The following is a 17,500-nucleotide window of genomic DNA, read 5'->3' as shown; positions in this document are numbered from 1 at the left end:
CTGCGTTCATATACCTTCCAACGCAAAGCTGAAAAAAACTTCCTCAATAGGGTTGAGAAATGGAGAATATGGTGGCAGATGAAGAACAGAAAAACGTGGGTGGTCGATGAACCAGTTGCGGACCAGAGCAGCCCGGTGGAAACGTATGTTGTCCCAGATGACAACGTACCTGGGCTGCTCTGGGCTATCCATCTGCTCGACTGGGGTGAGGATATTGTGTCGTGTATCCAGAAAAGTGATGAGATGAGCACTATTGGTATGCAGGGGTCAAGGGTTGAATGGTGATGGAGGACGCCTTGGTGATTTATAGCTGCGCACATGGTGATGTTCCCCACTCGCTGGCCAGGAACCTCAACAATGTCATGCTCACGTTCCTTCCTTTTTGCGAGGTTGAAACCCACTTCATCAACGTGGTCAATCAAAGTGGCCCAAATCTCATCAGAGGCAATTGCTCTCCTAGATCGTAGTCTTGGTTGTCCTCTTGCTCTTACTCATCTTCCTCCTCCTCCTCCTCTGACTCTCACATCTCTCGCTCTACCGTTTTCTACAAAGTTGGCATCCATTGTTCTCCAACACAGGAGAGCTCAGCTTTTATTGCTAAACTATGATTGCTAATTCAAAAGCAATAGGTGTTTGCCCAGATGAGGTTAGCATTCTGCATTGAGTTTAGCATTCTGAATGGTAGTGTTTTCCATGTGAACACAAGAGATTCAAGGAAGACTGTGCCAAATGTAGAGAATTAGGTTTAGTGTTTTGTTAGCTGTGTGGTTTAGAACTGAAAGTGTAAAAAAAAGTGAACTGAAAAAGAGTGGAAAGCAGGGAATGTCTTTGTATTTGTGAAGAATTGGTGTGAGATAAGATACACAAGTTTCAGGTTTTTGTCATTGTGTCTGAAGTTCCGATGTTAGTGGTTGCCGATATGAGGACCAAAGCATTAGAACGTGTCACATATGCAGAATGTCATAACTAGACCCATGGCACATGTCTCGTAGTGCGTCTCCAGAGCTGACGGAGGGACAGTACTTACGTAGTCGTTCACAGGGGACTGGTCTAGGATGTCGCGGGCAAAGCGTTGACCTCTGACCTCAGCATCAGGTGTGTCCTCCAAATCCTCCACCTCATGGAACTCAGCGTCTGCACCAGAAGGAGAGAGGAGACAAGAACAGCTGTTTTATGGGCTTTACTCCAATGTACCTTCTGTATCAGTTGCAACCTGAAATAATGACATGGGTTATGACATGGGTTGTCATCTCAATTAATCCCTGGCGTTTGTTTTTGTGGACTTATTCTCTATTCTTCAACTGCTCTTGCCTTAGAGATCATGAGCAGTTTTACTTAACAGATCCGGAGAAGGAACCTTTTACAGTATATCACCTCAGAGAGTTGATGAAAGGTCACCCTCTACTATCTCTCAGCTTAGCCATGTTCAATGCTCTGCTAGTAGAATAGCTCAGTCATTACTCTCATATGTGACAGCAGCTGGTGAAACTAGAAACAAGTCGCCGACCGACGGACCGTTCTAAATTTTATTCTGAAAAAATTTGAATAAATGTCAGCGTTGTTGAAAATCAATGACACACTCGCTAGTCAAGCCAAAACATTGCAATGCAATGGATTCGATGAGTCATCCCCACTACTACCTAGATAGTGCAGAGTATTGGGGATGACTCACCGAATCCATTGCAATGTTTTGGCTTGACCAACAGTGTGTCATTGATTTTCAACAACGTTGGCATTTATTTACATCTCTCAGAATACAAATCTGAACATTTGATTGGTTGCTGACTTGTTCCCCCTTTCATCAGCTGCTGTCACATATCGCCTCAGAGAGTTGGTGAAAAGTCACCCTCGACTATTTCTCAGCTTAGCCATGTTCAATGCTCTGTAGTAGAATAGCTCAGTCATGATGGTTATATGGTTATGATGAGATCAGGTAATGTCCCTGGACCTCAACGGAGCCTCTTAGGTTGTCTGCAGTCCGAGGTACCTCTCATGGGGGAGGGATGAATCCAGTGGATGGGCAGTTCCTGGCAGATCTCCCAGATCTTAGAGTTGAGGAGGAAGGCTCTGTTCGTGATGGGCTCCTCTGCAGGCACCCACACCTGGGAGTCCTCCACATGCACGTCCATGCCCTCTGTCTCGCCCACCTGGCAGAGAGAGACCAAGCAGTTACACACATTCATGTATTCACACACGCACGCACACACACACACACACACACACACACACACACACATAGACAGACAGACAGACACACACACACACACACACACACACGCGCACACACACACACACACACACACACACACACACAAACACACACACACACACACACACACACACACACACACACACAGACACACACACACACACACACACACACACACACACACACACACACACACCTGCCAGAACCCACACACAGCCCTGAGATCTGTGCCCTGCATTTACACCCGTCTCCCTGGAGCCACAGAAGAGCTCTGGCCTCGTCCTTTTATCCATCACCCCCTATTGTCTACTGGGAGCGCGGTAACTTCTTGACTCCTGGCTCCTGGTAGCCTTGACTTCCTCCTCTTTCTCTGCACCTTCCTCTCAGGCCTGGAGGCTACCCTTTCTCTCTCACATCACATTGAAATTCAATGACTGAAAACATTTGACTTTTAAATGACTTCAGTGTGTATTTTATTACACAGAGTAAGGCAGCGATATCATTAAATGCGACAGACACAATAAAGCATTGTATCCTCCTCCACCCACCCCCATCCCCATGCCTCGGTTGATACACAACACTATCAATGGGCTTAATTTGTTGATACTGTAGTTCATGAGCTGTAAAGTAAACTATTATTGCTTAATGATAGGGAATGCACGTCACTTCTATCTAATAGAGATATATGAAAGAGCTTTGGAGCTGCATTCCCCTACAGTGCAGATATTTGTTTTCTTCATGTATATGTAAATACATAGGCAAACAAACTCTCTACCCATTCCCTTGTTAATTAGCAGCCAGAACAGAAAAACAGTTCACTTGACAAATGTTTTTACAAGGTGATTTTCTCCCAGTCTAAAGCTTAATTGCACATTAGTTAAGCTTGATGTAGAATCCCGGGGCTACAGTGGGGAGCTAGTATCATTTATATTAGGTCACGCTCCCTCCTCCCCATCTCATCCCGCGCTGCGGACGTTTTTATTCGAATTTAGTTTCCGTGCCGTCTCTTGTTTGTTGTGAAGTGACACCACGCTGACCTGAAGAGAAGAAGAACGTGCACCCTTCTCCGCCAGATGAAAAGAAAAAAGCAGCACGTGCCCACTTAGACTTAGCCAAGCCTTTGACACAGTTTCTCTCTCTCTCTCTTTTTTTGTGCGGATCACACTAAACTAATGATGACTCAGAGGACTGGGAGGGGGAGGGGGGAGGGTGGACGGGGAGAGGGGGGGGGCTACTGCAGAAAAATCTGCCAGGAACACAAACAGGTTCCTCTCTAATTGGGCCTCTTAACCGCTGAAGCCAGGCAAAGCCTCTCTGAAAAAGTTAATGGAGGTCATGACATGACACCAGCCCCGCAACGTGACTTTGACTTCACAGTTGAGAAATGACCCTGATAAACTTGCAGGATAGAGAGAGGCCTGTTGGGGCAAGTGGGGAAGGTCAGCGTCCTACCATGGAATAGTGATTTAAAAAGACAACATGATTATTCCTCAACCTGCATGGTGCAATCGTTTATACACACCGTTGGGGCGGTATTTTTTCTCTCTATTGATACAATATCATAATTCAAACTGTCTGGTAGGTAGATTAGTGAAATAAAGGCACTTTAATTAGTGTCTCAGCCGCATGATCATATTTCCAGTTGCCCCTAGGCTACTGTTACTCCTTTACACCCAGTGTGTGTATCATACTCTAATGAATGTGTAGTTCACTTGCCCTCTCTTGGTATAATGTCTTCAGGGCGAAACATTTGCTTCATGAGAAAAGGTCAGTTGGGTTAGTTGTGGATCAATGACGATTTTCTCATGATATCTAAATCCAAGAGCTTTCACATAATATTACACCGAGGCATCTGGCTGTGACCGATACATTACACAATTCCATACTGTAATGTACTTCCACATTTTTAAATGGGCAAGCTGTAATTAGTATTGAGCATTTAGCATTTTTGACTCACAAGCTTAGTTCAAATATCATACCTCATCAGAACCCAAAATATAACCTGTTTTACTCTGCTGATGGTCAGTCCTTGCACCCATAGCTCTGTTATCTAGGATTTAGTTATCTATCTATTGCGAGTGGTTACATTTCTCCAGCTCCATCCCTCAGCTGTTTACCCAAAAAGTGTCAGGAAGTTCACTTTGTTAATGTTGAATTAACAGATTTCACCTTTAAGAATTACACACAGATTTTGTATACTGAGGTATATTATAGTTACAAGGCATTCATATGTACATTTTTTTTATTTTTTTTTATTTTTTAAAAACGTTTTGGCATTTAGCAGACACCTTATTCCAAAGCGACTTACAATCAATACATTTGAATACTAAGCAAGTGAATCATCAATCCACCAGCCGTAGCAGGAAGAGTAATCCAGCTCAGGCCCGGGGCCATTGATAGAAGGAAAAACCTTCTCCTAACACCTTCTAAACATAGTTTTTTGTTTTTGTTTTGTTACACTGGAGAAACAGAGAAACAGTACAAGGGGGGCAATAGACGTTTTTAGGGACACAGTAGAGGGGAAAGCGGGTGTCTTTAGGAGACGCAGTGCTGAGGGGCAGAAGATGTCTCACATGTATATAATTCCAAATTGTAATTGTTTTTCCCATGCATTGTTTTCCATGCGGTTTTATCCGAGTGGGAGGTTTTGGGTAGCTGGAGCGAGTTGTGGTCATACATATTAATTGGGAACCCGTAGGAACAGGGGGATCCAATGACACTGTTCGTCTGAAGGAGGAGAGCACAGACAACGATTTGATCTCAGGCTAGTGACAACTGGAGGGAGGAAGCTCAGGGATTACAGCCTAGCTGCCTCGTTTCATACAAGGGAAACAAATTGAAAATAGTGAAAATACCGCCGGCGAACAATTCATGTTTGTCACCTGGTTATACTCCCCGGTGCTTTATTTTTCTTATCAGCCGCTTGCAGTTTCTCCACCGGCTGCATTGTCTCCCACTCTGGCTCAGCTCTGAGCCCACGTTCACAGAGCCACATAGCCACATAGCTACTACATAGCCTGCAGGCTGCGGGTGCAGAGGTGTAAACCATTACTGTTGGCTCCAGCCCATCTGAGGTTCACATGGTCACAACCTGAGAAGAGACGGTGTACTGAGCCTTCCCTATAGGCTCCTGTGTGAGTGGGAGGATTCTCATTAAGTTCTGCTTTTTTCATGTACTGTACTGTAAGGTAGGTGAGCCTTAAATAGGTCAGTGGTCAGCCCACGGTCTCTGTGTTCCTCCCAGAACCCCCTCCTTCCAATGACGTCTCACGCTCATCTTGTTATCCTATAAAGATTCCATAGAATAGTTTGTGTTGCAATTTTCCATAGGGTGAAACAGTGATAAACAGAGAGAGAGAGGTAGATTAACTAGTTGTAGTACTGTTATGAAGCTCTTATATTCAGAACCAAACAGGAAATGTAACCATCTGATGACATGCGTTGATACCCTCTGAAACGTTGATCATCTGGTATAATGAAACCAAACAATCAGAATTGCCACAGCAGCCTCATCCAAAGCCCTGATCGTGGGACTCGTTTTCCAGGTAGTTCGCTTGGTAGCAGCCCCAACCTGTTCCCACCCCAAGTGGGTCCTCACAGTAGCAACCCTCCTCTACCCCACCTGTCTCCTCTTCACCATAGCCAAAGCCCTATCTGATTGATTCCACAGCTGTGGCTTTTTAACAGAGAAATCAAATTAGGTTGCACAATGCGTATTAGAAAACAAAAATGCCAGGGACATATGGTGTAGGCCAGGCAATTAGTATCTGTAAACACGGATGAGACGTTAAAAAGATGGGATGCAGTCTGGCTTTAACTCTGGTTTAACAGCTTGTGTTCCTAAAGTCAAAAAGGATATCTGGGACATACTTGGCATGACAATGGACCAACATTGTTTTTATGATCAAGCAGCGAGGAGTGTCAGTTATTTCCCAGCCACTCTGGTGCTAATGGGACATATAAATGAAAGCATGGTAGAAGCCAAAGTAGCCTATTTGAGAGAAGGATTCCCTTTTTTTATGTGTCCTTTTATTTATTTTTTCTACAGATGACACACTTTGTGAATTGCTCTGTGGCCTGGACAAATTGGACATTTTGATTGATTAGAATTTCCCCTGTCATTCTTGCTGAACTTCAAATACACCTATTAGAACCAAGAGAAGTGAGATGAATCGCTGCAAGCTCGGAGTGGAGAGAAATGAAATTTACGGAGCAAACATCTAAAAAAGACAATTTTAATGGCTTACCTCTCCCTCAGACCTCTCTCTCTCTCTCTCTCTCTCTCTCTCTCTCTCTCTCTCTCTCTCTCTCTCTCTCTCTCTCTCTCTCTCTCTCTCTCTCTCTCTCACTTCCCCCTTTAGGCTATTTGGGTTGAGCCTTCGGAGGAGATGATTAAAAATTAATATTGGTTCAAGATTGACAGCAAACACCATTTGATGTGAGCCACAAAGGGGTTTATGGGTTTGTGGGCAGCTTTCTGACGGTTTCTCAGAGGCACTGGAGACGCAAGCAAGTTTATACATCAGTGGAAAAGGAGGAGAAAGATAGGATGGGACGGACAGAGTGAGTGTCTGCGTGCTGCTCATACAGTGCTGCTCCCTTCTGCTTACTCCTCTGCAATATGCATGAAGGCCCCTGCGGTTAGAAAGAGAGTCAGTGACAGATGGCACAGGAGAAGTCCTACCAGTATCTGTGTGTCCTCTGTCTCCTCCACCTCAGTTACTTTGGGAAGCTCTCTGGTCTGGGTCTTGATGTAACATCTCTGATGTTTGGCGAACCGGATCCCTGTGATACCCTTTGAGGTAAAATAGAGAAGAAGGAATAATCAGAATTCAGATTATGTATCATTTATTAGTCTTCTGTGGGTCTCGTAAGCGCCGGGGCGATCGTTTTTATAACGTTCAGTCTCCAGAAGAAAAAATCAAAGCTCTTAACAAGTCAGAGAAGTTAAAACCTAATGAGGAAGCGGAGGTGTGTTTTGATCATTTTTTTCTTTCTCATTCCCTTTTTAAAACGGCATTCAACGATAGCTCAGCCCCTACAACACAAGCCTTAAGGGAGAGTGGGGTAAGCCAAAGGATTGAGCCACCCCTTGTTTTTAGGAAACTATACACAAAAATAATCATGTGACCACATATTTAGAAAGAGGCCATCTCAAGGTGGTGAGGATCAGTCCCAGCCCCCACCCCCCATGCCAGCTCCCCTTCCCCAACAGTCATCCGGTCTACACTGTCTTGAGTCGGTGTCTCTGATGTCATGACTTTTTGTCTCTGTCAAGTACAGAGCTCAATTACTTATTTTTTTTAACAAATTTACTGACGTTCTCTTCCTTAGTCTGACATGTAGAACATTTCAAATGTTTCTACTGTCCTGGTTTTAATAAATGACTTTCACACTCATTTTAACTAAAGCCTCTGACATTAAAAGGTAATTGAGATTGTGATTGAGCTGGTGGCTCGCCGGGTCCATGGGGCCCTTCAGTACCTGGGGGACGAGGAGCGTTCTTGGGTGCCTGCCCGAAACTTCCTGGACCTAGGTCTTATTTGGGACATCAATGGACTGCGTGGTGGTCCTCCTGGCTCTTTGTGTTTTCTATTTCCTTGTCATAGCTTGGATTTGTCCATGTGCTCTAGCCTCTGGAACATACCTCTAGTTTATGTCTTTGATTATTTTCTTGTCTCTACACTACACCTCACACCATTGTGTGAAACCAAACCTTTAGTTTCACAATTATTGTATATAAACTAAAGCAGATCATTTTATAAGGTACACTATGAGGTTCTCAACCTATAGTTTGTCAGAATGGTTTCTCTGGGGGTAAATTGTGCCATTTGGCCAGGGGCAAGTTGAGCCTATGTCTGAACATACCCAATAACAAATAATAATACATTTGGTCAGTTTAATGCATACCATGCATAGTATGTTTGCAATTTGTTGTGCATATGAACTCAGATATTGCAATTTTATTGTTACAGAGCAGACACCACCCTGAGTATACAGAATAAATGCAAAACACAAGGAATCTGAGCATGCAAATCATATAAATAAACTTGCTAACCAGTTTCAGGGTCTGTTCACCTGCGAAGCCCTGTGCCTATGCTCAGTTAAGTTGTTACCAAGAGACCACTTTTTTGGGACAAGCTATGTTTTCAAAACTGTTTATATGAATTCTAAACCATTTACTATGATAAACAACATTCTGAAATGTATGTAGATATCTGTGTTAGAATAATACTATATTTCCCTTGACATTGTGATTCAGAATGTAAAAAATGGCTCCACATAAGCCACTCTCCTCTACTTTGAGTGCAAAATAGGGGTTTTCCTACTACGGCAACAATAGGCCTACTTCATTGAGGAATATCTCCAGCAAGAGAGCTACAGTATGTGACATTGGTGCGGGTAAAGTGTTTCCACGGAGGCTGCCCCCACTGAATTAGCCAGTCATAGGTCCCTGTCACCCTACTAATCTGTGCACTGAAGTGAAGAGCCCCTCTTTTCACAACCATTCATGATCCTCCAGCAAACCATGTGGAATCCAGGCCTTTTCAATTTGACAGAGAAAGCCCTATTTCAACAGAGCAGACATATCTGTTAATTCTCTATCTATGCCCATTCTGTGTCAACTAAGTAGTTCTGCGAGAATACATCTGAGATGAGCCTGGTATCAGATTGTAACCTGTTGTGTTTGTATAACCGGAAATATCTCATCAGGGTACAGTATGAGAGTCGACTGGAGGTGCCACGGTCGCTTTAACGTTGTATCACAGTAAGTGGTGCCATTAAAATGGACTTGATTCAATCTGAATTTAATTATATATACATGGTGATCACTGCAACATCTTCTTTAAATCAGAGGTAACTCAGGAATATGGACGTTGTTTTCTACCTCAGTCAATTCGTCTCTCCAGGGCGCAGACACACCTTACATAAGAGATGATGCGAAGCGACGCCTGTCATGAACCGCCATGTAAAATCTCCCCTGTGAGGGAAAAAAATGAGGCAATAATAGTCCCAAACACAAAAGCATAATGTCTATGTCCTTTGTTGTGACATGCCTTGGGTTAATTTAGCCTACTGTGATAGCGAGCCGCTACTGTGCGGCGAGGATAGGACAATCTGATGAGATGCGATGATTACCGGGGTTGGTCAACCAGAAAATGAAGAAAAGACATCATTACAGGGATAAGAAATGAGAAAGGGATGAGGTTTAAGAAACAACGTCAAAATATGAACTTGCTATCTCGCTGATTAAACGTGTAAACGTGCAAACGTCCAGAGACAGCTTTCCAAATGAACAATCATTTGATTGTAGGCACCGCACCATCCCAATTGCGGGGAAAGGTTATGGAACGCTGTTCTAATCATTGTCACTCGCAGGGCTCCATTCCCTATCTCGTCTACTGACTGTCATCCTGCAGTAGGTGACATGTTGACGAAACAAACATGCAGGATGCAACTCTCTCTTTATTGAAGAGAATTATCAGAGAGTCAGCAGAGTGAAATTAACCACAACCTCACCCCTTAGCTACTGTGAATAAGGCCTAAATCCATGTCATCTAGTATTAGCTCTGATGAGCTTGGGTTAGCACATCTGTTTACGGTCACTGGAGGGTAATTCAGGATTCATGTGATTGACAGTACATAATGCCTGGTTCAGATACAGTATTGCAGTTTGTAACATTATTTATTCTAAGGAAATGTATCTCACATAACTTACAGTGGGGTGCAAAGATGTAGGCACCCCTATTCAAAATGCCTATATCTAAGTGAAAAGAAGCAAACCTAACCTCTAAATGGTACAGAGTACCACTAGAGAAGACAAACATGACACATTTCATCACATTTTAAAGCAAGATACATTTTTATTTTGAACTTTTTACAGTTTCAAAATAATAAAACAAGGAAAAAGACCTTGTGCAAAAGTTTCGGAACCATGTCAGCTAGTACTTTGTAACTCCTCCTCGGGCAACTATAACAGCTTGCAAACGCTTCCTGTAGCCAGCTAAGAGTCTTTCAATTCTTGTTTTTTCTTGGGAATTTTTCCCTATTCTTCCTGGCAGAGCACCTCTAGCTTAGAAATATTATTCGGCCTTCTTGCATGCACGGCATGTTTGAGATCTCTACAGATTTTCAATAATATTCAAGTCTGGGGACTGTGATGGCCATTCCAAAACATTCATCCGTCTTTCCTTGAGGGAAGAGGTTGGGGAATTCATAGTTGATTTCGAGGTATGCTTTGGGTCATTGTCATGCTGGAATCAGTGGAGCCCCTAGACTTTTGGGGGCCCTAAGCAAACAACATTATGGAGGCCCCTGGTAAGGGTCTTAGGCGGGTGACGATGTGGACATTTAAAAAATGTATTTATTTCCCTGACACTAAAATATAATACGGTTTTACGAAGTTCGCGCATATGCGCGCGCTCGTGTGTGTGTAAGTAAAAAAACAGTCTGAAAGACTAGCGTCTCTTTTACAAAGGAGCCCTGGCCAAGACAGCCACAATACAACAATTACATTTGACATAATAAAATCACATAAAAACATGCAAAGCACATTACATAAAAACAGTAAAAACAGTAGAAACAGTAAAAACAGTACATGACCACAGGTACAGTAGCACACCTAGTACACATTGCGACATACTGGACCACAAGTAGCATACAAATTACATGCAACATGGAGCATGTAAATGATGCATGTAAATGCATGTAAATGATGGATCTTATCATGAATCTTATCAATGAATTTTAAAGGCTTTAATATAGGCTACATTATGTATTAACTATTTTTATACAACAGTTAGTTCCGACCAAGTAATTTGATTGGACAAGAGGCATTCCATGAGTTACGATATATAGTATAACAGCACTGGGACTTTTAACTATTATGTAGCACTCCGCCGCACAGGTGTTAAATTACCGTTAATTAGACTACATTGTTACTAAGAAGACATTAGCCAATCAGCGCGCAAAGCAAAACTCTCCGTTTTTAAATCCTCAATTTTGGCCGCCATTGGCCAAAAGCTGTAATTTGGCTCTACAAGTGTTAATATATCATTTTATGAAGTTTTAATATGTTTTCAGGCGAGAAAGTAACCATATATATTCACAAAATGTATCCGGTTTATCAAAATAACCCGTTTATATATCTGATATCTGACGTTTTTTCCCCCACTTCTGTGGGAAACTTCGCTAGTTGAACAGTCCCGTTGAGGAACTATTTTTTATTGACGGAGCCAAAATAAATGATTAAATAAACAAACAAATCATAATCTGTTGTCACTTATTACTGTTAACTAATAAATTGTGCTGTAGAACTGTTGTATAAAAGCAATATCACACTCGAGGTCGGCCTGGCGGCCTCGTACCTACGACCGAATCACAGCCGTGCTGATATTCAGTATAACACACTCCCTCTCGTGTGATATTGCTTAAGTATTTTGTACCCAGATGTCAAATAAATACGTAACAAATGAATAGTTAACTTTAAAAAAACTGCCCCGCTGAACCAATGAGAAGGACGGGGGGGCGGTGCTTCCCATCGTCCGGCCTATCAGTGTCCTAGATTTGCCGCTCGCTCCGGGCTGCACATAGAATCCGTTCTAGAAGTCAATTTCAAGCTAGAAGGGGGCGGGCCCCACTAGGGGGGTTTTGGGGCAGCGGCGTGGATACTGCCGTGGTTACGGATATGGATGTCCGTGGTGTTATAGATCATATAATAACGCCGTAATTGCAGGGAATACTTTACCAAACTAGCTATTTCACAATGAAAAGTAGTTAAACTCTTAACTACCCTCATATTGTTTAGCTTGTCAAACTAAAAACTGTCCTTGGATGAATGTATGCGCAGCGCAGCGCGAGCAGACTCAGAGCGACTGAACGCTGAATGCCATGATTTCCATTGAAAATACATTCATCCAAGGACAGTTTTAGTTTGACAAGCTAAACAATATGAGGGTAAAAAAAATTTGGGAGGCCCTTTTTGTTTGGTGGCCCCAAGCAATTGCCTTGGTTGCCTCTATGGACGGGGCGCCTCTGGCTGGAATACCCAACCTCTCTTCAACTTCAATTTCTGGACTGACCTTCGAACATCAGCCTCTAGAATGTCTTGATATTTGGTGGAATCCATTCTTCCTTCCACCCGCACAATATTGCCTGTGCCCCCAGCTGCTACACAACCCCAAAGCATAATGGATCCACCTCCATGCTTAACAGTTGGCAAGGTGTTCTTCTCTACAAATGCTTCACCCTTTTTTCTCCAAACATACATTTGGTTGTGGCCAAAAAGTTACATTTTGGTTTCGTCAGCCGAAAGCACATTGTTCCAATAGGCTTCAGGTTTCTCAAAGTTTTCTTTTGCATACTTCAGACGGTTAATTTTGTGTTGAGGTCGTAGGAAAGGCTTCTTTCTGATTACTTCTGAATATATAGTTCAACCCTGGAATTATTACCTGATAATATTCACCTGACTCATTAAAGCCCTAACGAGTAAATCACCATGGTCTGGACCTTAGTAATCATCTTTTCAAAAGGTAACAAAGAATAATCCAAAAAGGTTCCCAAACTTTTGCACAAGGCCCTTTTCCTTTTTTATCATTTAAAAACTCTTTAATTAACATTTTAATAAAAATAAATCTTTTGCAGAAAATTTGCAGAAAGGTGCCTTTGGTTCAGGTTTGTTTTTAATCACTTGGAGATTAATCCAAAACCTTCATCCGTCTTTCCTTTGATTTTGAGGTATTGTTGGTTCTTGTTTTAAATAACTTGTATGAAATAGATCACGAGTGAAACTTCTGAATTCTAAGACTATTTATTAAACAGAATTACAGTTTACAGAAACACAGTGAAGGTGGCTGATGTTGCTGGCTGGAGGCTGAAGTGAAGAGAGTTTGCTGGAGTGAGAGAAGAGGGCGTTTGTCTTTATTCTTCACCTTAAATACCCCAACCATATGCAAATACAAGGTATCTCTACAGGCCTATCACATTATTTAGAGATGATCAAGGTGTGAAAAGAGGGAGACCCACATATGATGTCATTCTAGGCTATTTACACCTTGCGTTTACACTGCAGTATGCATACTGCATCCCAGAATGCATTTCGCACCGGCCGGTCCGGGAGCAAGGATTTAAAATCCTCCATTTTAAACCTCCATTGGCTAAAAGCGGTCATTTTGACGTGTTAACATGGACTGACCTTCGAACATTAGCCTCTAGAATGTCTTTTGGTGGAATCCATTCTGCCTTCCACCTGCACAATATTGCCTGTGCCCCCAGCTGCTACACAATACTAAAACGTATGCTCTCTTCCCCTGTGTGCTTTACCTGAGTATTTAACATACCTGCGCATACTATTATTAGTAGTATTATTGGGCATTGATATTATTTGAAGGTTATTATGTCCCCTAAAATGATTTACCACAAAAGGACATAATGTTTAATGCATAATGATGCTGTATACAGTATATGAAGCAAAGTCTTCCATCTGATTATAAATAAAACACTGATGTGAAATTAACTGATGACAAAAAATATTGGCACCCCTGCACTTCTGTCGGATAATGCACCACGTCTCCCAGAAGATTGTTGCAATTACAAATTCTTTGGTATTCACATGTTTATTTCTTTTGTTTGCATCGGAACAACACAAAAAAGCAGAGAAGAAAAAGCTAATTCTGATATCGTTCCACACAGTGGAACCACACAACTCTAAAAATGGTAAAAATCTTAAGAAATAATTGTATTTCAAGCATGTAATTTAATTTGCATTTAAACTCACCTGTGGCAAGTTACAGGTGCTGAGAATATAGAAATCACACTTGCAACCATTTAAAATGGAGAATAGTTGCTGTGTGTACCACACTGAGCATGGAGAAAAAAAAAGAAGAGCAAAGAATTGTCTGAGGATCTGAGAACCGAAATTGTGGAAAAGCATGGACAATCTCAAGGCCATCGCCAGAGATCTTAATGTTCCTGTCTCCACTGTGCGCAACGTCATCAAGAAGTGTACAGCCCATGGCACTGTAGCTAACCTCCCTGGAAAAAATGATGAAAGATTGCAACAAAGGATTGTTTGAATGATGGATAAAAAAAACTCAATCAACTTCCAAACAAATTCAAGCTGACCTGCAAACACAGGGTACAAGTGTCAGCTCGCACTGTCTGTCCCCATCTGAATCAAATGTGACGCTATGGTAGGAGACCCAGGAGGACCCCACTGCTGACAGAGAGAGAAAAAAGCTAAGCCATAAAAAAGCCAGATTGGAGTTTGCCAAAAGTTACCTGCCCCATTGGGGTGCAATGTAGGGCCCAGTGTCAGAAAGCTGGGTCTCTGTCAGAGGTCATGGGTCTTCCAGCAGGACAATGACCCAAAGCACACTTCAAAAAGCACCCAGAAATGGTTTAAGACAAAGTGCTGGAGAGTTCCGAAGTGGCCAGCAATGAGTCCAGATCTAAATCCCATAGAACACCTGTGGAGGGATCTCAAAACAGCAGTTGAGACCGTTCAAATCGGAGAGACCTGGAGCAGTTGGCAAAGGAAGAGTGGTCCAAAATTCCAGTAGAGAGGTGTAAGAAACTCATTCATGGTTACAGTTATTGTTTCCAAAGGGTGTGCTACCAAATATTAAGTAAGCCAATAATTAAGTCTATTTCTGGTGTTCTGTGTGGAATGATATCAGATTTGGCTTTTTTTCTATGCTTTTTTTAAATGTTGTTCCAATGCAAACAATAGAAATAAACATGTGAATGCCAAAGCATTTGTAATTGCAACACTTTTCTGGGAGAAGTGGTGCATTATCTGACAGAAGTGCAGTTTTGGCCATGACTGTAATTGAAGATTAGCAACCTGGAAATACAGCATAAGTGTTGGTGGGTGTATTGTAACCATTATGATTACAGCTGACTGTTGAATAATGTTATGGATGGCAGCCAGCTCTCTAGTCTCTGCTGTTGTGGAATTCTTATCACCAGTCCCTTTCCCCTTAGTTCCTGCAGGATGTTCCTGGTATTAACCTGAAACAATAGAAAGGGGATTTTGCCTGTGGGAAGATAATGGCATTATCTTCCCATTTCCATTCCTCACGTACAGCCCTTGGCCTTGACAGAGATTGTTTTAAGGTGCTGTAGCTTTAGTGTGTGTAATGACTTGCAACATCCTTTCTTTATAAAAAAAAATCAATTCCAAACTCAGCCCTCAGCAAACACTTAGTATAACTTATAATAAGGTTTGTGTTTTCTACCCTTTTCTTTTTTTAATCACAATGAGGTTGGAATTATTTTGCTCGCTCACTTGTTTTTCAGTCTCCTGTGGCTGTGCCTCAAATCAAACAAACTTCCTTGGTGGATTTGCTTCACTGACAGAAGTGGATAATTTAAACTGGATAGAGCAGGGACTACCAACAGGCATGTTTATGTGTGTATGTGTGTGTGTGTTTGTGTGTGCGTACATGTGTGCGTGAGTGTGTGTGAGAGAGAGAGATAGAGAGAGGGAGGGAAAGGGGGATAGAGGGAGAGAGGGAAAGAGACATAGAGGGAGAGAGAGATAGAGGGAGAGAGTGAAAGGAAGGGAATTTAGAGCTCTTATTATTGTATATGTAGTGCTATTTATGACAATTGTCCCATCAGCTTTTTCCACCAGAGAGAAAAATAATTGTTGTTATTTTAAGGAGATATGATTTCACAAGAGGGGAAATGCTTTTACAGAATCCAACAACAATCCGGTAAGGGGCTGAATGAAACTAAAATGTTTCAATGGCATCATCGATGACATTTAGAAAGTAGAGGATCTAGGTATTATGTTAAATTCTAAAAGTTTGTTGAGAGCTGTAAACTAGCATGCTCGAAACAGTCGAGCATGGAGGTAGGAGAAATCAGAGTAGGGTGGATAAACACATAACAAGTGCTTTGATCAAACTCACGTTTTTGAAGTCATGGATCTCCAGCACCTCATTGCTGCCATTACCCATCCTGAACACCTCAATGTGTTGGGCGGGGTCAATCTCCATCATGCTGTCTGTCTCCATACCGTCCAGCACCGCCTTGTATGGATGGTCGTACACCTGGAGAGAGACGACCAATCAGAGACAGCCTCCCCTTGACTGACAGGTCAACATTCAACCAATACCACTGCCTTGTACAGAGGTCTGTACACCTGGAAAACCACTAGGAGAGGACTGTGGAACATCAGACGTTTTTGCGTGAACGTACACTAGTCTAATGGGTAGTAGTAGTAAGATCAATGAGAGGCAGCACTCGATGCAGTTGGGTTTATTTAATATCATGGGCAACATGCCCAAACTTACACACACTATTAAACTGACACAACCACTATTCTAGAGTGATTGATTCTCAGGCATACAGTACTGTACATACTTATTCTGTGAATTATATGTATAGCATATTCATAAACAAGTCCAGTGATAACAATCGTTGACTTTTATTGTACAGTATGTATCGATTGTGGTATACACATACTGTACATTGACAAACTCAGAGTTCAAATTGGAAAACGCATTTCTATAGAAGCTATGCAAGTATGCCTTAAGTAAGTAGAATAAATGCTATTTAATATGGCTTGGCTAGTCGTTTCTGTTTCTTGGCTGTTGTGTACCTTGAAGCACTGTTGTTCATCACTACCTCTTGCTCATGTGCTGTTCTTGGGCACGCATGGGCGGCTTTTAAAATCCCCTGTCTACAAAAAATGATTCATGCCCACAAGCTGAAAACTACACTATTAATATTTATGTGAGTGTTGTGTTATGATGAGAAATATATTGCTGAGTTCATCTTCATCTGTCTCAGTGGCAGATCAGAGCCCGATACTGTAGACCAATGGGAGAGTTGATTAATGTGTACACACAGGCAGGTGGCCAATGAGGTCCATTTAGATTAATATTCCACATCAACATGTGAAGGTCCTCAGAATGTTAAAGGAGCAATACGCCAAATCAACCATTACTGTGCACCTTTTATACTTATGCTTAACATGTTGTTTGTCCATTTACAAGCGTATACTACTCACAACATTTAAATCCCCTGTGCGGCACGATACCATCAAATTCTTTAGGAGAGCCATAATGATTGAAAGGGATATCATTCTTAATAGGAGATCAGTGCAAGAATGTCTGTGGAATAGAAATAGGCATTAACATGGGTCACAATGGCTTTCGTTCGGGAAAGAGCTCGTTGTAAAAAACGTAAGACGCAGCCAAATTAAGATTGACCTGATATTCAACTGTCAGTCGAGCAGTTATGAGAGAATGAAGGGCTATTAAACAGTCTAAAAGTCTGGGT

At 42.1% G+C, this 17,500-nt stretch overlaps 1 protein-coding gene across 1 annotated transcript in view; it reads right to left on the bottom strand.

Annotated features, from left to right (window-relative positions):
- Window positions 1-17,500, bottom strand: part of tnmd (tenomodulin) — a gene marked incomplete at both ends in the record, with an annotated part of 41,904 nt that overhangs the window by 5,687 nt on the left and 18,717 nt on the right. The window contains 4 exons of the mRNA XM_080525818.1: window positions 1,028-1,134; window positions 1,988-2,147; window positions 6,894-7,004; window positions 16,126-16,266. Of these exons, the coding sequence (XP_080381944.1) occupies window positions 1,028-1,134; window positions 1,988-2,147; window positions 6,894-7,004; window positions 16,126-16,266 (519 nt within the window). The remainder of the gene's footprint in view (window positions 1-1,027; window positions 1,135-1,987; window positions 2,148-6,893; window positions 7,005-16,125; window positions 16,267-17,500) is intronic.

This window comes from Nansenia antarctica, assembly GCF_963989245.1.
Source record: "Nansenia antarctica genome assembly, chromosome: 3".
NCBI classification, from domain to species: Eukaryota; Metazoa; Chordata; class Actinopteri; order Argentiniformes; family Microstomatidae; genus Nansenia; species Nansenia antarctica.
This window is presented reverse-complemented; position numbering and strand designations above follow the sequence as displayed.